Source organism: Pristiophorus japonicus, chromosome 3 (assembly GCF_044704955.1).
Source record: "Pristiophorus japonicus isolate sPriJap1 chromosome 3, sPriJap1.hap1, whole genome shotgun sequence".
Classification (NCBI taxonomy): domain Eukaryota; kingdom Metazoa; phylum Chordata; class Chondrichthyes; family Pristiophoridae; genus Pristiophorus; species Pristiophorus japonicus.
Window position 1 is genome coordinate 112,611,910 of NC_091979.1, and position 25,037 is coordinate 112,636,946.

At 42.0% G+C, this 25,037-nt stretch overlaps 1 protein-coding gene across 1 annotated transcript in view; it reads right to left on the reverse strand.

The window, feature by feature from the left end:
- LOC139254271 (electrogenic aspartate/glutamate antiporter SLC25A12, mitochondrial-like) overlaps window positions 1-25,037 on the reverse strand; it is a 169,748-nt gene that overhangs the window by 43,046 nt on the left and 101,665 nt on the right. The window contains exon 9 of the mRNA XM_070873658.1: window positions 23,275-23,355. Within this exon, the coding sequence (XP_070729759.1) occupies window positions 23,275-23,355 (81 nt within the window). The remainder of the gene's footprint in view (window positions 1-23,274; window positions 23,356-25,037) is intronic.

The following is a 25,037-nucleotide window of genomic DNA, read 5'->3' on the forward strand; positions in this document are numbered from 1 at the left end:
AAGCATAACATTTAAGGGTGGTTATGACCTCAATCGACACTGACAACAAGAACTTGAACTTATATAGTGCCTTTAGTGTAGAAAAATGTCCCAAAGCAATTTAACAGAGACATAATCAAGAAATGAACCCTGGGCCAAGGAGAAGATATTAGGAGTGGTGACTAAAGGCTTGGTCAATGAGGAGGGTTTTAAGAGTTTCTTAGAAGGAGTTAAGTTGAAAGAAGAGGTTTAGGGAAGGAATTTCTAAGCGTGGGGCCTAGGCGGCTGAAAGCACGGACAACAATGGTGAAGTATGCACGAGACCAGAGTCAGAGGAATGGAGTCTATGGGAAGGTGTTGTAGGGCAGGAGGAGGTTATGGAGATAGGCAGGCACAAGACCATGAAGGGATTTAAAAAGGATGAGCATTTTAAATTTAAGGGGTTCGGAGACAGCCATTCATTACAGGTCACTGAGACCAGGAGTAATGGGCAAGTGGGACTTGGTGGAGGGTAAGATTTGGGCAGCGAGGTTTTGGATGAGCTAAACTTTAGTGAGTGGAAGGTGGCAAGCGAGCCAAGGGAGCATTGGAATAGTTGAGTCAGCAGGTAGCATAGTGAAGGATGAAGGTTTCAGCAACAGCTGAAATGAGATCGGGTTGGAAGTGGCCGATGTTCTGGAGGTGGAAGGAGGCAGTCTTTGTGATGAAAAGAATATGGGAGTCGGAAGCTCAACTCCTGGTCAAATAAACAATCTGGTTTGGCCCAAGACAATGGCCATGGGGAGGATGGAGTCAATAACAGGTGGCACTGTCTACTAAAGAGGGCATTCGCATTATTTTCCACAAAACAGACTAAAACAACCAGAGGACAGCTCAATGACATGGACAGTTGCTCAGGTGCCCTGGACCCAATAAGGTCAATTGTCTCATCCCAGACCCATTAAGTCAAGATTCATACCTCCAGGGTGAGGAAAAATTGTTGTTTATTGACAGACCTACTAGCAAACTGAACAGGGAGGAAGTCAGAGGGACAGCTCCTTGATTTCCTGTGAATACACTCAGGAAAAAGGGACAAAGGACACTCGGGCAGTCAGTCGAGCTCTCTCTATTGCTTACTTAAGTCTGGAAGGTATTCTGGCCTATATAGTACATCTGTTACTTCACACATTCACTTCATGACTGTAAAGTAAAGCAACGTAATGATTCATATCTGGCCTCCTCTCACCAAGTATTTCAGTCTGTCTTCAGACAGATTGGAGACGTCAACAGGGCACGTGTGTGTCACAATTTCCAGTCAGAGAACGTGGGGGTCTAATTGTTACACCCCAGGTCATGCAATTGTATAATTGGATAGTGTGCAGCATGGGCACACTCCTGAATACAATATGCTCAGACTGCTTATGGCAGTGACCAGCACTGATGTACACAAGAATATACCCAAGGCAGACCCATAACTTAACACCCAGATAGATGACCAGGGAGGGGTAGACAACAGTGATTTAGTTATCGTGCTCTGTGACATATACAAGCAGAGACATTTAGGTAATGCCTCTGGATACTGAAAAAAAAAATCAACAATGTGGTCTCTACCAATGACTCAGCTGGTTGTAAATTCCCAGCATAACCTGGTATAGAAAATATCCAAGAATGAAATAAGGCACGTTAATATTTGAATGTGTGTGCATATTGGCTCGGAAAATTCTTTAGCAACATTATTCACAACCATTACAACACAAAAGCAAAATACTGCAGATGCTGGAAATCTGAAATAAAAACAGAGAATTCTGGTAATATTCAGGTCAAGCAGCATCTGTGGAGAGAGAAAGAGAGTTAATGTTTCAGGTCGAGGGCCTTTTGTCAGATCTGGAAAAAGTTAGAAATCTAACAGGTTTTAAGCAAGTGCAGAGGCAGTGAAAGGGGAAGGGAGTCAGAACAGATAAGAACATAACATAAGAAATAGGAGCAGTAGTAGGCCATTTGGCCCCTCGAGCCTGCTCCGCCATTTAATAAGATCATGGCTGTTATGATCATGGACTCAGCCCCACTTCCCTGCCCGCTCCCCATAACCCTTTATTCCCTTATCGTCAAAAATCTGTCTATCTCTGCCTTAAATGTATGCAATAACTCAGCCTCCACAGTTCTCTGGAGCAGAGAATTTTATAGATTTACAACCCTCAGAGAAGAAATTCCTCCTCATCTCAGTTTTAAATGGGCGGTCCCTTATTCTGAGACTATGGGGCCGATTTTGATCCAAGTGCCGCCAAGGTACCAGACGGTACTTTGGGCGGGATATTCATCGCCGAGGTCCCTTGAAGGTCGACGGACGGCAAATGGACGACGTACGTCGCCAATCTGGGCGGCAGTGGGCGGGAGGTCTCATTCTCGGCGGCAGAGGCGCTTGCCGCCCAAGTGCAGCCGAGGATGGAGTTGGGCCCACGGAGGGTCGAACAGCTGAAAAAAAAAATCAATAAAAAATTAAAAAAACTATCGGAAGACCTTCAGGGGACCCCATCCAGGTACGTCGCTGTGGGAAAAAAAAAAAAATGTTCACTAACCTTTTTTCCAGATCTTCATATTTACCGTCAGGGACAGACCAGCCTCCAGCCAGCGGTCCAGTCCACCCCCATTCTGGCACTGACTACCGCCCACATCAATATGGGAGCTTGGTGGGCGGGAGGTCAGTTGCACCACTCGGCCGTCCGCTGACGTCAGCAGGCGGTTCCCGGCTGTTCTCCCCTCCTGGCCACGGCACTGGGCGGATTTTCCAGAGGAATGTCGGCGGCAGTGGGCGGCGAGTTGATCAATTTCGGCCCCTATGTCCTCTAGTTTTAGTTTCCCCTACGAGTGGAAATATCCTCTCCGCATCCATCTTGTCCAGCCCCCTCATTATCTTATATGTTTCGATAAGATCACCTCTCAATCTTCTGAACTCCAATGAGTATAGGCCCAACCTACCTTCATAAGTCAACCCCCTCATCTCTGAAATAAACCTAGTGAACCTTCTCTGAACAGCCTCCAATGCAAGTATACCCTTCCTTAAATATGTATTCCAGGTGTGGCCTCACCAATACCCTGTACAGTTGTAGCAGGACTTCTCTGCTTTTATACTCCATCCCCCTTGCAATAAAGGCCAACATTCTATTTGGCTTCCTGATCACTTGCTGTACCTGTATACTAACTTTTTGTGTTTCATGCACAAGGACCCCCAGGTCCCTCTGTACTGCAGCACTTTGCAATTTTTCTCCATTTAAATTATAATTTGCTTTTCTATTTTTTCTGCCAAAGTGGATAATCTCATATTTTCCCACATTATACGCCATCTGTCAAATTTTTGCCCACTCACTTAGCCTATCTATATCCCTTTGCAGATTTCTTGTGTCCTCCTCACAATTTGCTTTCCCACCCATCTTTGCATAATCAGCAAACTTGGCTGCATTACACTCGGTCCTTTCATCCAAGTTATTAATATAGATTATAAATAGTTGAGGCCCCAGCACCAATCCCTGCAGCACCCCACTAGCTATTGTTTGCCAACCGGAAAATGACCCATTTATCCCGACTCTCTGTTTTCTGTTCGTTAACCAATCCTCTCTCCATGCTGATATATTACCCCCAACCCCGTGAAGTTTTATCTTGTGCAGTAACCTTTTATATGACACCTTATCGAATGCCTTCTGGAAATCCAAATACACTACATCCACTGGTTCCCCCTGATCTACCCTGCTTGTTACATCCTCAAAGAACTCCAGCAAATTTGTCAAACATGATTTCCCTTTCATAAAACCGTGCTGACTCTGCTTGATTGAATCATGCTTTTCCAAATGTCCTGCTACTGCTTCCTTAATAATGGACTCCAGCATTTTCCCAATTACCAATGTTGGGATAACTGGTCTATAGTTTCCTGCTTTCTGTCTGCCTCCTTTTTTAAATAGGGGCATTACATTTGCGGTTTTCCAATCCGATGTGACAGAGAATGGAAGAGAGTCCTTACAGGAAGCAGAGTGAAAGGAAATATAGTCAAGGTAGCTGTGGGAGCCAGTGGGCTTACAGTGGTTACTCACAACATGGCCACATAGATGTGTTTACAAGAACATCTTTTTTTTACCAAAAAGAAAATGACAAAGAGTCAGGGACAAAGAGAGAGATACACAACAAGAGGAAGTGAGAGAGCACGAGGAAGAAAGGAGAAAAAGGAATGGGTAAACGAACAGGATGACAAAGAGTTAGAATGCGACACAAATAAAAATTAGAGTGCGACGAAAGTAGGGACAGTTATAGAACAAACAGAAAAAAAGGATCAATGGGCAACAGAATGGCAGATCAACTAGTTTGCACCACATTCCTTGGTCAGCCCAGCCTCCAAACACCTTCATAGATGCAATCAATTATTGTAACTTTTAATGTGATTTTGTATTTGAATCAACTGCCTGGGTAGGTATAGAATTGCTTAAATAGTCAAGTTAGTCGTCACATACAAAATGTTCAGGTTCCAGCAAATGTGGTTTATAAAATTAATCTAGCATCTGAATTCACAATTTTGGCTAAAATCTATAAAAGACACGTTATAGGCAAAAAGAAATAATCAGCAATAATCTAGCATTAAAAGAAATGACAAATTTCATAATAGAAGTCTTCTTAGTAAATTTAGTCAAACTGAAGAAAATGTTCCCAAATAGAATTTCATGGTTTCTGGCATATTGAACTTTCACACGGGGGAAGGGGGTGGGGGGGGGTTGATAATCAAACATAAGGAAAGAAAATTCAAAATTGAACCTTTGCATTAATGGGGTGACCAGTCTTCTCCGATGTATGAATTAGGGACTATTACAAATGTGTGCGTCTTGAAGGAAACAGTTCTGATGAAGACAATTGAACAATTGTTTTAAGATTTGATAAATGTCTTTAACTTAGTGACATGACTTTTTCAGACGCATGACTGAATTATGTTTTTGAAAGGAACCCAATGTCTGGCGTAGAAAGAGCATTTAAGTTTGCTTTGGATCTAAAGACAAGTTTTATTTAAATAAAGTTCTGACAGGAGACATTAAGATTTGTGAACATAAAACTAACTAGCAGTATTTGACATATTTCTTTTGGAGAATTGAATTCCACTGCTTCCTTTTAAAAATATAAAATTGTTCCTTTATCACTCTCCTGAGTCAATTTTGTTAATCTTCTCTCTTCTACATAAAATCATGAGGTGCCTAGATAGTGTGGATTGGAAGGTCCTATTTCCCTTAGCAGAGAGGTTAATAACCAAGAGGCATGGATTTAAAGTAATTGGCAGAAGGATGAGAGGAGTTAAGGAGAATTTTTTTCACCGAGGGTGATGGGGGTCTGGAGCTCACTGCCTGAAAGAATGGTAGTGGTAGAAACCATCATCACATTTAAAAAGTATTTGGATATGCACTTGAAGTGCTTTTACCTACAAGCTTACGGACCAAGAGCTGAAAAGTGGGATTTGGCTCGATAGCTCTTTTTCGCTTGGCACAGACACAATGGGCCAAATGGCATCCTTCTGCACTGTAAATTTCTATGATGTATATCCACAGAATCTAAAACTTTGATGTAGATGTTGTGCAGAGCTGGTCATCAATCACTGTTTTGTTCCCTTCAAGCATGTATGCGAAAATAATTATGAAAATGGGCAGATACATGGCAGTTGCAATTTAATGTGGATTAGTGTGAAGTGATACCCTTTGGGAGAAACAACATGGAGAGGCAGTATAATCTAAGGACGTGCTTATTTGTACTGCAAAAATGGCCACCATGCTCCACCCTTTGTTTCTGATTGGTCCCCTTGGAGGATAAGCCACACCATGAAGTTTCACAGGAATGTGCAACTGGAACCACCCATCCCAAGGTCTCACTGACTTTGCAAATTGTAACTCAATCCACTTTGACTTCCTGAAGCGAGAGGACAGAGCTCCCCAGAAGACAGCAAGGGCCAGCCAAAGTGCCTTACCCCAGTCCAAATACATGCCTCCCCCAGTCGAAGTGCCTTACCCCAGCGCAAGTGCATCCTACCCCCCGCACCCCACCATGGGTGGGGCAGACACTGTGTACGAATTGTTAACAGGTTTATTGGGATGAAGTGAATAGTGACAGTGTCATGACTTCTGGATATCATCCACTCCAATGATGATCCTTGGCGGGAGTTGGAAGAACGTGATCCGTCTTCCCCCCCACCCGTATCTCTTCCCTCCCTCCCCCCCACCCCACCCAGTGTCTCTCCTCTTCCCCCACCCCCCCCAATCATGTGTCTCTCCTCCCACCTCTCTCGCTCAGGATCTGGGAGGGGGGGGGAAAGAGAGAGTCGGAGCTAGGCCGGGGCGGGGGGGGGAAATAGAGAAGAGTTGGAGCTGGCCGCTCTCGGGGCCCAGGTCGGCTGGTTGTGGGGGGGTGGGGCTGGAAAAGAGAGTCGGAGCTGGCCGTTATTGGGCCCAGACCGGCCGGGGAAAGGGGGGGGGGGGGGAGGGGGGGGAAAGAGAGAGAGAGAGAGAGAGAGAGAGAGAGAGAGAGAGAGAGAGAGAGAGAGAGAGAGAGAAAGGAGCGAGTCGGAGCCTCAGGTCCTGCTTCTCGACACCACGTGCATGGAATGATTCGGGTCGGGAGCCGGAGCTTGACGCACGGGGCTTGTCACCTGTCCGTCAAAAAAGTGCAGTATGGGCATGGGGGGGGGGTCAGAGCTGGACAGACACCTATCTGTCAAAAAAAGTGCAGTACAAATAGTTACATCGATAATCTATATGGTAGTATTTTGCGGGCATGCAAGAGCAGAGGGACCCAGGGGTGCATATTCACAAATCTTTGAAGGTGGCAGGGCAAGTTGATAAGGCGGTTAAGAAAGCGTATGACATACTTGGCTTTGTAAATTGGAGCACTGATTATACAAACAAGGAAGTCTTGCTGAACCTTTACAAATCACTGGTTAAGTCTCAGCTGGAGTATTGTGTACAAGCACCACACTTTAGGTAGGATGTCAAGATCTTGGAGAGGGTACAGAAATGATTTACCAGGATGATATCAGGGATGAGGGAATGAGGAGAGATTGGAGAAGCTAGGATTGTTCTCCTTACAACAGAAAAGATTAAGGGCGAGCCAATAGAAGTATTCAAAATTATGAGGCGTTGTGACGGAAATTGTTTCCTCTGGCAAGTGGGTCAGCAACCAAAGGTCACAGATTTAAAATAATTGGCAAAAAAACTAGAGGGGAAGAAATTTCTTCAGAGGGTTAAGATATGAAATGCATTACCTGAAAGGGTGGTGGAACCAGATTCCATAGGAAATTTCAAAAAGCAATTGCAAATGTACTTGAAGAGGAGGACTCATTTTCAGGGTTATGGGGAAACGATTGGGGTGTCTTTTGAAGAGCCGGCACAGGCACGATGGCTAAATGGCCTCCTTCTGTGCTGAAAGACTATATGAATTGTTCCTGGGATATGGGTGGTGCCGGCAAACCTTGCATTTATTTCCCATCCAAAGCTGTGGCTGTGGTACGCTTTCTCCTTGAACCATAGCACTTTTTGAGGTGATGGTGCTCTATAACAGTGTTAAGTAGGGAATTCCAGGATAATGAACCAGCAACAATGAAAGAACATCAGTATACGCCCAAGTCAAGATGATGTGTAATATGGAGGGGAACTAGGATGTTATGATCTTCTCATGACATTGCTGCTCTTGCCTTTCTTAGTAGTAAAAGTTGCAGAGGAGGAAAGTGTTGTCAAAGTAACACTGGTGAGTTTCTGAACAACATCTTGTAAACTGTACATACTGCAGCAACAGTATGCCAGTGACGGAGGGTTAGATATTTGAGTCCAGTGGTAGGGGCACTCATTAAGCACAAACTGTTTCATTCTGGATGGTGTCAAGTTTCGAGTGTTAGTGCAGGTGCACCCATCCAGGTGAATATTCCATCACACTTGACTTAAGCCTTGTAGATGATGAAATGTCTAAGTACCCAAACCTCTGTCCTGCTCTTGTAACTACAATGTTGATATATGCCTAGTACAGTTGAGGTCCTCATCAATGGTGTTCCCCAAGATGTTGCCTGTGGAGCGACTTGGCAATGGTGGCACCGTTGTAGCTCAGGAGGAAATGGCTGAACTTTCTCTTGTTCAAGATGAACATTAAACATTACCTGGCACTTCTGTAGTGTGAATGTTACCCCATCAACCTAAGCTTAGATGTTATTAAAATCCTGCAGTTGGCTGACATGGGGTGCTTCAATATCGGAGGAGTTGTGAATGAAGCTGCGGAAGCGTCAAGTCATCAGTGAATCTTCCAATCCTGGCCTTATGACAGAGGCAAGACTATTGATGAAACAGTTGAAAATGACGGTCAAGGATGCTTCACCAAGGAACTATTGAAGATATTCGAGGGCTGCAATGATTCGCCTCTGATCATGTCTGGTATGACTCCAGTCACTGGAGGGCTTTTCCTTTGACCCCCATGGACCTCAGTTTTACTAGGGCTTCTTGGCACCATACGGAGTCAAATACTGCCTTGATGCTGAGGACAGCTAGGTTCATCTCTCTAGCATTCAGCTCTTGCATCCATATCTGGATCAAGCCTCCAATGATGTCTGGAGCTGACTGGTTCTGGCAGAATCCGCACTGAGCATAAATAGTAGATTATTGGTGAGGAGGTATTGATTGATGGCACTGTGTTTCATCACCTTACTGATGATTGAAAAGAAGCCGATAGGGTGGTAACTGGCTTGGTAAGATTTATACTATTTTTTGTGGATAAAACATATTTAGCTAATCTTTCACATTATTGGTCAGATGCCAGTGTCATAGTTGCATTGAAATAGCTTGGCTAGGAATTTGGCTAGCTCTGGTGCACAGATCTTCAGCACTACAGTCATGATGTTGTCAGGGCCCACTGATATGTCAAGTGCATTCAGCTTCTTCACAAAACGTGAAGTAAACTGAATAGGCTGGGTACTGGCATCTACCACAGGACAAGGCTGAGTAGGATTGTTCACTCTTGGCTAAAGACACTTGCACTCGCATGCTGGATTTCACCATAGTTTAGGATGGGGTCATCGAGTCTCCTCCTTCTGTTAGTTGTGCAGTTGTCCATCATCATTCTCATCTCGATATGGTAGGTCTAAATATCTTTGCTCTGATCTGTTGGTTGTGGACTAGTTAACTGTCTGCAGCATGCTGCATTTGGTGTTTCGCATACAAGTAGCTCAGTTAGTCGCTTCACTAGAATTGTGCCTCATTTTAATGCATGCCTGGTGTTGATAATGGCATCCCTTCTGCACCATTGATGGTGATGGAGGAACGAGAGATGTGTTGGGCATGATGTTAGAGATTGTGGTGGTATACCATTCTGCTGCTGATGGCCCAAAGAATGCCCAGTTTTGGTCTGCTAGACCTATCTGCATATTTGGACATCAATTAAGGCCAGGAGCAATGGTGGAATAGATTGCTGAGACTTACTCACATGCTGGGCTTCACTATGGTGAGGATGGGGTCACAGATGAAGGTCCACTTAGTAGAGGTCCGAAAGGACCTGTATTTAAACCAGAACCTTATATTGGATCTTCTATTTTTATCTGCAAAGTTTAATAAACTAAATTATCTGGTTTCCTTTACTGAAATTGACTCAATGATCAGTTTAAAAGGAGACAAAATAAATGTCTGGGAAAATAGGACAACTTGCATGACTATGTGACAGGTCATCAAATTACTTTCAATACGTAGTGCTCGTCATTCAACAGTACTTTAAAAAATGCTGCAAAGAGTTCAGTGCCCAGTTTCAGAATGCAGCAATTTTTCAGGTCAAACATTATACCAGAGCAATTTCCATACAATGCAGAATTCCAGTGAGAGAAAATTACTGGATTAAAAGGAATTGTAATTGTAAAATAAAACCATTATTACAAGTGTGAGTTGATCAACAATTTCAACTCAGGAATCAAAGTAATAGATTCGCTCTCATGTTTAAGGCATCTGATTTACTGATGGAATTATTCACTATTGCCGCAACTTCAATATGCTATAATTTAAGTACCTAGCTGCAAACATGAAAGCTAACCTCTATACTGACTGCAGATTACACATGCATAATTAAGAAATTCTGAAATGCTGGCGTCCAAATGCAACATTTTCAAGTCGTACTTCTATTTTCTATGCTGCTGCAAACTAAAATGCTGGATTATGTGCATTATAATGCTTATAAATTATATACTAAAGAAAAAGAACTTGCATTTATATAGCACGTTTCACAACCTCAATGTCCCAAAGCGCTTCACCGCCAATTAAGTACTTTTTAATTGTAGTCACTGTTGTAATGCAAGAAGTGCGGCAGTCAAAATTGTGCACGGTAAGGTCCTACTCAACAGCAATGCAATAAAGGATCAGATAATCTGCTTTAATGGTATTGGTCGAGAGATAAATGTTGGCCAGGACACTGGGACACTCCCCTGGATCTTCTGTGGTATTCTCTGAGTTGGATGATATGCTGAAAAGGAACACTTAATTTTATTTCTTACCTTTTTAAAAAAGAATACACACAGCAAGATAGTAGACAAGATGCTTTAGGCAGGAAGCAGATCAGAGACATGTCGTCCTGGGAAGTGGGGCTGATCATGTGGTTTGGAAGTGGTTGGAAGGTGAGAGTTGGATCTGCAAGCTGTGCAGAGGGCTGTTGGGACATCAGAATATTGGGGAAGGAGGTGAATGAGTATGCAAGTACTAGAGACGAGTTCCCAGGTCTGGAAGCAGTCATGGTAGAAACAGTAGTGGTGGGAGCAGTAGTGATGGGAGGGTGTTGGGATAGTGGGATTGTGCTGCTGGTGCCTAAGAGTATTGGAAATGGGGCTCCCTGGGTGCAGGATTCCTACATTGCAGGTGAGAAAAGTGGTCGGCTAGAAAATGAACTGGAATATGTAGATAGAGGGTAGGGGAACATCTGGGAAACAGTGACCATTGCATAAATTAGCTTCAACATAAAAACTGAAGAAAGGGAACAGTTAAAGATAAAGGCACTTGAGTGGAAATCCAAATTTATGATTAGAAATTAACTGGAAAGAAAAACTGTTAAGAAGACAGTGCACGATGGGGAATTTTCAAATACGAGATTAATAGGATGCAGACTTGAGTAATTAAAATTTAAATGCAAGTTAAAAAAAGCAAATGACAAATCTAGAATAAATAATGTAAATAAATCAAGCCAAATACAGAAAATATAAAAGGAAAGTTAAAAAATATACAGAAAGGCTAAGAGAAGGTATGAAGAAAGATTGGTAGGTAACAAAGAGACACAGTAAAGGATTTTAATAACACATAAATGTAAAGGAATGATTAAAGAACAGGTAGAACCAATTGAAGATGAAAATCTTCATATGGAGGATGAAGGACTAAGAAAAAATACTAAATGAGTACTTTGTCTCAGTTTTTACAGAAGAGTGTGGTAATGGGAATGAAATAGTACAAGAGGAGGAGGTGGAATAATTTGATCGGAAACTACAAAGATGTAGTACTGAAAAAGTTGGTTGAACTCAAAAATGGGAACGGCACCAGACCCTAAGGGCATTAGAACTTGCTACCACATGGAGTGATTGAGGTGAATAGCATAGATGTATTTAAAGGGAAGTTAGATAAGTACATGAGGGAGAAAGAACTAGAAGGATATTTTAATACGGTTAGATGAAAGAGCATAGGAGGAGGCATAAACACGGGCATGGACCAATTGGGCTGAATGGTCTTTTTCTATGCTGTAATTCTATGTAATCCTAGAATTCTCAAGGAAGTCAGAGAGGAAATAGCAGAGGTTCTGACTACAATCTTTCAATCCTTCTTGGTAAAAAGTTGTGCCACAGGACTGGAGGACTGCCAATGTAACACCTCTGTTCAAAAAGGGAGAAAGCAATAACCCAGGTAACTATAGACCAGTCTAACAATCGTGAATACGCTTCTGGAGTCCATAATACAGGATAAAATGAATACTCACCTAGAAAAAGACAAAGGATAGATAACGTGGATTTGTAAAAGGCAAGTCATGTCTGAAAAATTTAATTGAGTTCTTTGAGGAAATAGAGCGCATGTGTATATGGATTTCCAAAAGGCATTATACAAGGTGCCACATAGGAGGCTTGTTGATATAGTTAAGTTGCACGGCATTAAAGGGCAGGTGGAGGACAGATAACAGTAGTGGACAATGGATGTTTTTCTGACTGGGGCATGTAAACATTGGTGTCCCCAGGGGTCAATGTAGGGATCACTGTTCTTCTCAAATATATGTATAAACATCTGGAATTGGAGGCACAATATGAACATTTGCAGCCAACACAAAGTAGGGAACATGATTAACTGTGAAGAACAGTGCAAGTGACTTCAAGAGCACAAAGACAGGCTAGTAGATTGGGCATATAGATGTCAAATGAAATTTAATTGGAGAAATGTATGGTGTTACATTTTGGGAGGAGGAATAAGGAGGAGAGGATATATACAAAATGATCATTTAAAAGGAGTAGCAGATGGTGCATATCAAGCCTGGAGGCTACAAATACAGTTCAGAATTTTTTTTTCTCAAATTATTTCTGTTCCATTCTGTGCAGGGGGCAGTAATTTAAGACCACGAAACTAACTTAGCTTATTTGGCACACATGGAATAGTTTTCAAATTATCCACCTTTTTGTCTAATCAGTACTGCTACTCTCAGGCGATCAGTGAAAACTTATCTCCAACTTTACATTTCTTCTATTATAAAGAAGTATCTGTTGAAATGCATAAGACATTAGCCGTTTATGTAGGTGTGATGAACAATTTTCTTGAGGGTTTCCTTTGCGATCAAGTCTTAAAGAAAAACTATTACTAAACAGAGATCAGCAGATTGGGTAGTGGAATGTATTTCTGTAGTTCTTGGCAGAGTTAAATCCACCAGAAAAATCTACAGCTCTATCTACTGTGTACTGACCACTGCTTGGGTTACTCCTGAGGCCATCTGCAAGCCAGCAACCTTGATAAATTTAATTGGACAACTGAGCCGAGATAAAAAGAAATAAAACAGAAAAGCATAACAAAAAAGTTACTGGAAGCAAGTATTACATAAATTGTGTCCTAAATGTAATATGTATTACCATGTCAAGTGCTGACAGTGAGTCAAGAGAATATACTGCTTTATAACAATAGGGATATTAGTAATAAAGTGTGACTGATAAGAGTGTTACAGACAGCAAGTCTAACAGACCCAGGAAGTACGTGCTTTATTTTGAATCAATTTAAAATAGATAAATGGGGTCAGTAGGTACACTGGGAAAGGGGGGAGCTGAACAATGAAAGAGCTGGGGTAGGCAGCCTTGGGAAAGGCTGAGAGTGAATTTTGAAACAATAGAACAGCAGAAAGAGAAGTAATGGAGGGGAAAGGATTGGGAATTAGCATAGCAATTTTTTTTCAAATAGTTGGAGGAAAATGGGTTGAAGTGAGAAATGTTGAGATGGAAAAAGGTTAGTAATGGGGAAAAGGCTAGTAACAGAAAATATTTACTTGAAAAGGGTATGGATGGGTAGGGAGCAGCGGGAAAGGGCAATGGTGAACATCTAAAAGATCAAGCAGCGTGGAGGAAAGAGAAGCAACAGGATTGCATTGGAGAAAAAGTCTTTCAAGGCCAGTAAAGTTAATTATTTGTGAAAAAAGGAATAGTAGGCTATACAGGTACAATGTCCCGAATCCAAAACTCCAAAAACCGGAATTGTCCAAAAACCGGACATTTTGCACATAGCTGGAGTCGTCTGGAATAATTGTCCGAAAATTGGACATTTTGCGCATCACAGATGGAGTCGTCCAGAATTATTGTGCGAAAAATGGATATTTTTGAGGTGACCAAGATGGCGACATCGGGCAGCGAGGAAACCGATAGAAAGCGCAGCGCCAGGGAGACGTGAATCAGCAAGGTCCGAATTCCAGCAAACCCCAAAATCCGGCACAGATTCAGTCGAGGCTTCCGGATTTCAGACAAGAAAATCAAGAGTCGGAAATCCGGAATCCTCGACTGAATCCGTGCCGGATTTTGGACCTCACCGCTCAAAGACTGCCACGGATTCGGTCGGGGATTCCGGATTTCAGTTATGATTTTCTTGTCTGAAATCCAGAAAAAAACAAAAACTGGCACTGACTCAGGCCTGAGAATTCTGGATGTTGTACCCGTAATAGTGATGTGGGAGGCAGCAAGAGGTAGATATTTCATAGGCAGTGTTGTAATTTTAAAAATAAAGACACAGTGAGAGAGAAAAGGAATGATGATGTTTCAGAAAAAACAAGGGAGAGTATGATGAATGTCAGTGAGAGGATTTAGCGGCAGGTTTGGTGGTGTAGGTTTTCGAAAGATTTTAAAAAAGATTTGTTTTTAATGATTTTTAAATTCGAGACAATGGTAATTAAAAAACAATAAATTGAAGCGCAATGGCAGAGAGAGCCTTGTTTGAAGATTTAAAAAAAATGTTTTAATGTTTAAAATGCAGATAAGATTTTTGCAGGGAGGAGGGAGTTGTGTGTTAAAATAAAGTACAGGCATGTGGAATTCAATGCAACAGCATTTCAGACACTAATACAAAAGCAAAATACTGTGGATGCTGGAATCTGAAATAAAAACAGAAAATGCTGAAAATCTCAGCAGGTCAGGCAGCATCTGTGGAGAGGAAGCAGAGTTAAAACATTCCAATAACGGATAATCAAGGGGCTATAGGTAGGGAGAAACTTAATACAATCGCTATCACTAAAGTAGTAGTACTAGGTAAAATAATGGGACTAAAGGCGTACAAGTCCCCTGGACCTGATGCCTTACGTCCTAGGGTCTTAAAAGAAGTGGCTACAGAGATAGTGGATGCATTGGTTGTAATCTACCAAAATTCCATGGATTCTGGGGCAGTCCCAGCAGATTGGAATACCACAAATGTAACACCCCTATTTAAAAAAGGAGGCAGACAAAAAACAGGAAATTATAGACTAGTTAGCCTAACATCTGTCGTTGGGAAAATGTTGGAGCCATTATTAAGGAAGCAGTAGTGGGACATTTGGAAAAGCATGATTCAATCAAGCAGAGTCAGCATGGTTTTATGAAAAGGAAATCATATTTGACAAATTTGCTGGAGTTCTTTGAGGATGCAACGAGCAGGATGGATAAGGGGGAAACCAGTGGATGTGGAGTATTTGGATTTCCATAAGACATTCGATAAGGTGCCACATAGGTTACTGCACAAAATAAAAGCTCTCGGAGTTGGGGGCAACATATTAGCATGGATAGAGAATGGGCTAATTAACAGGAAACAGAGAGTCGGGATAAATGGGTCATTTTCCGGTTGGCAAACAGTGACTAGTGAGGTGCCGCAGGGATCAGTACTGGGTCCTCAACTATTTACAATCTATACTAATGACTTGGATGAATGGACTGAGTGTAATGTAGCCAAGTTTGCTGATAATACAAAGATGGGTGGGAAAGCAAATTGTGAGGTCACAAAAAATCTGCAAAGGGATATAGACACGCTAAGTGAGTGGGCAAAAATTTGGCAGATGGAGTATAATGTGGGAAAATATGAGGATATCCACTTTGGCAGAAATAATAGAAAAGCAAATTATAATTTAAGTGGAGAAAAATTGCAACGTGCTGCAGTACAGAGAGGCCTGGGGGTCCTTGTGCATGAAACACAAAAAGTTAGTATGCAGGTACAGCAAGTAATCAGGAAGGCAAATGGAATGTTGGCCTTTATTGCAAAAGGGATAGAGTATAAAAGCAGAGAATACTGTACAGGGTATTGGTGAGGCCACAACTGGAGTACTATTTACAGTTTTGGTCTCCATGTTTAAGGAAGGATATACTTGCATTGGAGGCAGTTGAGAGAAGGTTCACTAGATTGATTCCGGAGATGAGGGGGCTGACTTATGAGGATTGGTTGAGTAGGTGGAGTCCATACACGTTGGAGTTTAGAAGAATGAGAGGTGATTTTATTGAAACATAAGATAATGAGGTGGCTCGACAAGGTGGATGCAGAGAGGATATTTCCACTCATAGGGCAAACTAAAACTAGGGAACATAGTCTAAGAATAAGGGGTCGCCCATTTAAAATTGAGATGAGGAGAAATTTCTTCTCAGAGGAATTCTCTGCCCAGAGAGCTGTGGAGGCTGGGTCATTGAATATATTTAAGGCAGAGATAGGCAGATTTTTGAGCGCTAAGGGAGTATGGGGAGCGGAGTCCATGATCAGATCAGCCATGATCTTATTGAATGGCAGAGCAGTCTCAAGGAGCTAAATGGTCTACTCCAGCTCCTATTTCTTATGTTCTTATGTTAACGTTTCGGGTCGTTGACCCTTCGTCAGAACTCATCAGATGCAGCAGGAATAGCAGTTTCAATGGTGGCACAGATTTGCAGCTGGAAGAGAAGAATATAAAAAAAGGTTTTAAATTTTTGAATAAATTTGAAGTAGACCGGAGAAAAAATAAATGTGCAGTTACAGAACTTACCTGGAGGCCCAGGACAGAGTGAAGTTAACTGCCATTAAATGGCAGGTGACAATGGGTGACATGTGCCACAGTGCTACTTAGAAGACAAAGGCCTGCAATTAATTACACTGTGACAACTGCTAACATAGGAATTTCCATTATAACTTTTTAAATATATAAATATTTACTTAGCATTTTAGATTGTAAATGCTGATATAAAGTACGATTTGTGGACAAGAAGTGCATACCACATCACTCTCTTAGTTTAACAGCATAAATTCACCATAAAACAACAGCTCTTGCTTCAAGTTTTTCAAAAATTATCTCGCTCAAGTATGGTCTTCATTATTTTTTGAGAAAAAAAATTGCATACACTAGGATATAATCATTCCACAGGAAAAACGCCTGTCCACACAGTCCAATTAAAAAAATCCATATGCTAAGCAGACAGGCTGATCTTTTCTCATTCAGCTATATACAAGATCTGATTCTAAGATGCATTCTTAATATAATCTTAATTCTTTGACTCAAGCAGATAACATTGAAACTCAAAGTAACAGCAAGAGCACTGAAATTTAATACAAGAAAACAACAAAGTAGTTCCAAGTAATTTGAAACCAACAAAAAAAGAGCAGGCTTTGTGGAAGCTTTGCAGTCAAGATTGAACTTTCAAAGAACTAGGAAGAGTATACCTTGAAGTAGGTAATCTAAAATTCTTCTTCATGCACTTAATCTAGATAGAAAGAAAGACTTGGATTTATATAGCGCCCTTCACGACCACCGGACAACTCAAAGCGCTTTACAGCCAATGAAGTACTTTTGAAGCGTAGTTACTATTGTAATGTGGGAAATAATCTAGACATACAAACAGGTCATATAGAGTATAACAGTAATAGAACAGATAGCAACAAGTGGAGTTTGGAGTACTTGTTCAGGCCATCTTAGACACAGTAATGCCAAAGCGCCCATCACTAGTTCTCAAGTTAGGTCAATGTTCCAGTTTGCTGCCTTGCAGATGGCCCCAGGAAGAATCCACCACTTGTCGGGCCAAGTAGTGGTCAGTGCACAAGTAGACAGAGCTGTAACTTTTTGTGATGGATTAAAGAACTACAGAAATACATTCCACTACCCAATCTCGGTTTCGTAATAGACAACCTTTAAGACAAACTAACAAAACGCTCATGAAAATCTTTCATTGCATCTACATAAAAGGCTCATGTCTTATGCATTTCAATAGAGACTCCTTTGCAATGGAAGAAATGTAAAGTTGGAGATAAATTCTTACTGTGATTGCCTGAGAGAAGTAGTACTTTGATTAAACCAAAGGGTGGATAATGAGAATTATTCCATGTGTGCCAAATAAGCCAGTAAGCACCTTTTTTTCCCCCAGCCTTCCAAAACGTTTATCTTTATGCAACCAATCATAAACTTGTTCAACGTCTTTGAAGTAAACTGAAACGGTTTTATTAATAAACAAAAGAGCTAATAAATAGAGATTACAAACTTTTCTCCTTTGGGAGGCAAGAGAGGAGCTGCTGACAAAAATAGGAGAAACTAAACTAAACTACATACCAGCCACCGCACAGGCTTGACAGAGCTAGGTCTTGGTCCAGTGGCGAGGATTAACCAAGACGGCTGCAGCACATCTTGTAGATGGTACACACTGCAGCCACAGTACATCGGTGATGGACGGAGTGAATGTTTAAGGTGGTGGATGGGGTGCCAATCAAGCGGGCTGCTTTGTCCTGGATGGTGTTGAGTTTCTTGAGTGTTGTTGGAGATGCACTCATCCAGACAAGTGGAGAGTATTCCATCATACTCCTGACTTGTGCCTTGTAGATGGTGGAAAGGCTTTGGCGAGTCACGAGGTGAGACACTCGCCGCAGAATACCCAGCCTCTGACCTGCTCTTGTTGCCACAGTATTTATGTGGCTGGTCCAGTTAAGTTTCTGGTCAATGGTGACCCCCCCAGGATGTTGATGGTGGAGTATTCAGCGATAGTAATGCCGTTGAATGTCAAGGGGCGATGGTTAGACTCTCGATTGTTTTAGATAGTCATTGCCTGGCACTTGTGTGGCATTAGAGGGAGTTAGATATGGCCCTTATGGCTAAAGTGATCAAGGAGTATGGAGAGAAAGCAGGAAATGGATACTGAGGTGAATGATCAGCCATGATCTTATTGAATGGTGGTGCAGGCTCGAAGGGCCGAATGGCCTACTCCTGCACCTATTTTCTATGTTTCTATGAAAAGCGAGAAGAGGGAACTGAGGGAAATCCTTAGTCAGGAAATGGTGTTGGGGAACTTGAAGGGACTGAAGGCTGATAAATTCCCAAGGCCCGATAGTCTACATCCCAGAGTACTTAAGGAAGTGGCCCTAGAAATAGTAGATGCATTCATTGGTGGTCATTTTCCAACATTCCATGGACTCTGGTTCAGTTCCTATGGATTGGAGGGTAGTTAATGTAACCCCACTTTTTAAAAAAGGAGGGAGAGAGATAACAGGGAATTATAGACCAGTTAGCCTGACATCGGTGGTGGGGAAAATGCTGGGGTCAATTATTAAAGATGTAATAGCAGTGCATTTGGAAATCAGTGACAGGATCGATCCAAGTCAGCATGGATTTATGAAAGGGAAATCATGCTTGACAAAGTTTTTTGAGGATGTAACTAGTAGAGTGGATAAGAGAGAACCAGTAGATTTGGTGTATTTGGACTGTCAAAAGGCTTTTGACAAGGTCCCACACAAGAGACTGGTGTGCAAAATTAAGGCACATGGTATTGGGGGTAATGTATTGGTGTGGACAGAGAAATGGTTGGCAGACAGGAAGAAAAGAGTGGGAATAAACGGGTCTTTTTCAGAATGGCAGGCAGTGACTAGTGGGGTGCCGCAGGGTTCAGTGCTGACACCAGCTATTTACAATATACATTAATGATTTAGACGAAGGAATTGAAGGTAATATCTCCAAGTTTGCAGATGACACTAAGCTGAGTGGCAGTGCAAGCTGCGAGGAGGAAGCTAAGGGGCTGCAGGGGGACTTGGACAAAGGGTGAATATACTGCATCTGCCATGCATTTGCCCAATGTGGATAAATGTGAGGTTATCCACTGATGGCAAAAACAGGAAGGCAGATTATTAGCTGAATGGTGACAGATTAGTAAAAGGGGAGGTGCAACGAGACCTGGGTGTCATGGTACATCAGGTAGGCATGCAGGTACAGCAGGCAGTAAAGAAAGCAAATGGCAAGCTGGCCTTCATAGCGAGGCGATTTGAGTATAGGAACAGGGAGGTCTTGCTGCAGTTGTACAGGGCCTTGGTGAGACCACACCTTGAGTATTGTGTGCAGTTTTGGTCTCCTAATTTGAGGAAGGACGTGCTTGCTATTGAGGGAGTGCAGCGAAGGTTCACCAGACTGATTCCCAGGATGGCAGGACTGACATATGAGGAAAGACTGGATCGGCTAGGCTTATACTCACTGGAATTTAGATGAATGAGAGGGCATCTCATAGAAATGTATAAAATTCTGATGGGACTGGACAGCTTAGATGCAGGAAGAATGTTCCCGATGTTGAGGAAGTCCAGAACCAGGGGTCACAGTCTACGGATAAGGGGTAAGCCATCTAGGACCGAGATGAGGAGAAACTTTTTCACCCAGAGTTGTGAACCTGTGGAATTCGCTGCCATAGAAAGCTGTTGAGTCCAGTTCATTGGACATATTCAAAAGGGAGTTAGATGTGGCCTTTACGGCTAATGGGATCAGTGGGTATGGAGAGAAGGCTGGGGTGGGGTACTGAGGTTGAATGATCAGCCATGATCATATTGAATGGCGGTGCAGGCTCGACGGGCCGAATGGCCTGCTTCTGCACCAATTTTCTATGAAGCCATGGCATAAGATCAAGTTAAGACAACTGGCAGATTGGGAAGATTAACCGACAGCTCAGATGCACATTTCTTAAAGAGACAGTTTTTCCAAGACACAGGAACAAACAATGTCAGATTTGTACATATAGGTAAAGATTTGGGTATGTTAGATTAATCAAGCCGATTAATTTGTTGAATGAAGTAAAATCTGTAACTCAAATTTTTTTTAAAGTTTGCTCACAAGCTCAGAGTTTTTATCCTCACTTTCCAGCATCATATAATTGGAGTGTTTTATTCTGTAGAACATAAACTCAGAAAGGCTTAAGAGTCAAAATGCTTACTGTAGCCCATTTCAACACTTTAGCCAGCTTTATAAGAATATAAGAACATAAGAAATAGGAACAGGAGTAGGCCATATGGCCCCTCGAGCCTGCTCTACCATTCAATAAGATCATGGACTCAGCTCCACTTCCCTGCCCGCTCCCCATAACCCCTTATCAATTAAGATACCGTCTATTTCTGTCTTACATTTATTCAATGTCCGAGCTTTCACAGCTCTGAGGCAGCAAATTCCACAGATTTACAACCCTCAGAAGAAATTTCTCATCTCTGTTTTAATTCTAAGATCGTGCCCTCTATAGTTCTAGTCTCCCCCATCAGTGGAAACATCCACTCTGCATCCACCTTGTCAAGTCCCCTCATAATCTTATACGTTTTGATAAGATCACCTCTCATTCTTCTGAATTCCAATGAGTAGAGGCCCAACCTACTCAATCTTTCCTCATAAGTCAACCCCCTCATCCCCGGAATCAACCTAGTGAACGTTCTCTGAACTGCCTCCAAAGCAAGTATATCCTTTCGTAAATATGGAAACCAAAACTGCACACAGTATTACAGGTGTGGCCTCACCAATACCTTGTATAGCTGTAGCAAGACTTCCCTGTTTTTATACTCCATCACCTTTGCAATAAAGGCCAAGATATCTTTGGCCTTCCTGATCACTTGCTGTACCTGCATACTATCTGTAAGAGAAAATTGGCATTAGGGGTATAAGCGAAATAAGGTTTAAAGTACCAGCTTCTACATTGACTCAGCAAAAGGGGCAGAAGGTCTGTAGCTGATCTCACACGTTCTAACATATTCCAGTACCAAGGACCCAGAGGCCTCTGATTCAAGACTGATGTACTAGGACACTAAATAACATTTAGGTACATCCAGTCCGACAAGACACCATGGAAGACTCTGAACAGATACTGATAAGACTCTGAAAAGACTCTGAAAAGATTCTAAGCAGGCTTTTAGGCACCATGTACGATCAGCAAATTCTAACCCAATGAGGTCATTCCAGTTAAGGTCTAAGATTGCCTTGAGATCCTGGTCTGTCAATCCAAAATATTACTGATAAGGTAACCCAATTAGAGATCGAGGGAGATCGTACCGGGGAGCTAAGGGATCTATGAAATGTATAAATGATGTACGATTTTGCTATTCGGGGAACATCTCCGCTCACAGGCGGCTGTGATGAGAAGTGTTCCCAGACGTCTGTAATTAAAGATCGTTATACATTGCCATCCGTCTCCGTCTACTAACTTCGAGGGCTGCTACGCAGGTTGGGACGAGCGTCGACCCTTTATATCAGAGAGCCCACTCGTGGGAAGAGAAGCCTTCCCATTTTTCCCCTTCACTATCCTTTTGTGTTTCATGCACAAGTACCTCCAGGTCCCACTGTACTGCGGCACTTTGCAATCTTTCTCCATTTAAATAATAACTTGTTCTTTGATTTTTTTTCTGCCAAAGTGCATGACCGTTCCAACTTTATACTCCATCTGCCAAATTTTTGCCCACTCACTTAGCCTGTCTATGTCCTTTTGCAGACTGTGTGTGTCCTCCTCACATATTGCTTTTCCTCCCATCTTTGTATTGTCAGCAAACTTGGCTATGATACACTCAGTCCCTTCTTCTAAGTCATTAATATAGATTGTAAATAGTTGGGGTCCCAGCAGTGATCCCTGCGATACCCCACTAGTTACTGGTTGCCAACCAGAGAATGAACCATTTATCCCGACTCTGTTCTGTTAGTTAGTCGATCCTCTATCCATGCAAAGGGGATGGAGTATAAAAGCAGGGAAGTCTTGCTACAGTTGTACAGGGTATTGGTGAGGCCACACCTGGAATAATGCGTACAGTTTTGGTTTCCATATTTACGAAAGGATATACTTGCTTTGGAGGCACTTCAGAGAAGGTTCACAGGGTTGATTCAGAGATGAGGGCATTGACTTATGAGGAAAGGTTGAGTAGGTTGGGCCTCTACTCATTGGAATTCAGAAGAATGAGAGGTGATCTTATCGAAACGTATAAGATTATGATGGGGCTTGACAAGGTGGATGCAGAGAGAATGTTTCCACTGATAGGGGAGACTAGAACTAGAGGGCATGATCTTAGAATAAGGGGCCGCCCATTTAAAACTGAGATGAGGAGAAATTTCTTCTGAGGGTTGTGGATCTATGGAATTCGCTGCCTCAGAGATCTGTGGAAGCTGGGACATTGACTAAATTTAAGACAGAAATAGACAGTTTCTTGAACGATAAGGGAATAAGGGGTTATGGAGAGCGGGCAGGGAAGTGGACCCGAGTCCATAATCATATCAACCATGATCGTATTAAATGGCGGAGCAGGTTCGAGGGGCCGTATGGCCTTCTCCTGCTCCTATTTCTTATGTTCTTATATTACCCCAACCCCGTGATGTATCGTGATAGATCTCTCGGGGTCATTTAAAAATAACCTTAGCCAGGAACATTACTTAAGTACATCCATCAGGTTTAAAGTTACAACCCACTATAAAAAATATTGAACTAAACAGCACAAGATATTAATTTGCTAACTGAACTGAAGAATTTCATAACTACGTTCCAAGACTGGAATATCCAAAGTCTCATGCTACAAGCTGAAAAGATGTAAAAACATCATATGCAATACTTACACAGCCACCAGCGAGGATTTCTGCAGGAAGAGGAATTGAGCCATCTCTTTGAAAGAACTTGTCTCTCACAAAATCATTCACCTGTTAGAGAAAATGGACAAGATATGAAACATCACTGATATTTGACATAAGACATAGTGTAATTTTAGTTGAGGAGAAGATTTCTCTTCCTTCTTCACCCTTCGTCAGGTCTTCCAACACCATTGTAGATGAGTGAGTGTACAGGCAAGCTGTTCCTAGTCCTTAGGGCAGACTGTGCTGAAACCAAGTTACCGCAAGGAGCCAAGAATGGCTAACAGTAAATCTTCCTCGGATTTCCCTCCCTCCAAGTAGTGAGGTGTTTGACATCTACTTCTCTACCTGATCTCAGCCATGCTACAATAGGGAGAAAAGATTGGTCACTTTTTTATTGGTCAACTGCATCCATTAACTCAAAGGAAGGCCACATTACTCTGTGTAATTTAAATCCCCAACTGGAGCTCAGAGGTTGTTCCTGTTTCCCATGTGCTTATTTTCATAAATTAAAGTATGAATGCTCTCCTTTCCGAACTGCATGAAAAGCAGACAACAGCAAGGATACAATTATTCCAAATGAAGCTTCCAGCATATAGTAAGCACAACTTGTTAACAAGGAAAGTAACATGTACGCAGTTCCTTTAATATACTTTGAACATAAATGCCCATTTGAATCATCCTAAAATCAGATTATATGGGATGCTGGACAATTTCCATCCAGAGACAGAACACGATGGGGCAGAAATTCCGGCCTCCCGGGTCCGTACCGAGTGTCGACAGACCCAGGAAGGCATCGCAAAAGCTGGTTTTCAGCGCACAATGCGCATATGCTGAAAACCGGCTTTTTCGATCTGTCACGAGCTTGACAGATCTTCCATATCTCTGGAGCGAGGACATTTGCAAGAGCAAGGCTGCGGGATTTACCCATATCTTGCCCAGCAAATGTCCTCAAGATTCTTGCGCCTGATAAAGGTGCAAGAGTTTTAAAATAGACAAAAACATTTTAAAATAAAATTATAAAAACACATTTTATTGTTTAAAAACCCTCCCCACTACGGTAAATTTATTTTAAACCATAATTTAAAAAACTTTTAAAAATCGGAAATATATATATATTTTTTAAAATACATAAATAACTAATTTAAATTAATTAAAAATATGTGGTGTTTTTTTCTATTTTTTATTATTGGTTGTGTATTTTGGGGGCTATTGCTCATTCATAATAATGGGAACTACAACTTACGGAGTTCCCATTATTATGAAAGAGAACATCTTTTACCTGATTGGCTGCCCAGAGACGTGTGACTCCAGCTCCAGGCCTGTGCACGTCCCGAGGAGGCCTCAGGACTGGGAACTCGCGTGGGTGCAGCAGGATAAGGTAAGTGCGCATTTTAAAAAAATGTTTTTTTAAGTTTTTTACCCGATCGCCTGCGGGAAGCAGCCGACTGGGATTTCTGGGCCCTTTAGCCTGGATTTTCCTCTTTTTGCTGTTATCACCAGAAAGGATATTGATGAGTTTTAAACAGATTTAAATGCTGTTTACACCAAATGTTCCCAGGTTAGTCCCTTGGCATAACTTCAGCTGCAGATTTGGACTGATCTAAAGAACAGAATGATAGGAGAGAAACATTATATTCAAGTGAAATTTAGAGGGATCAGGACAATTAAAGGAGTGCACTATAATGGGGGGGGGGGGGGCGGTCACAAATTCTGAAAGAACCTCAGAAGATATCTTAAGCAATTATCAG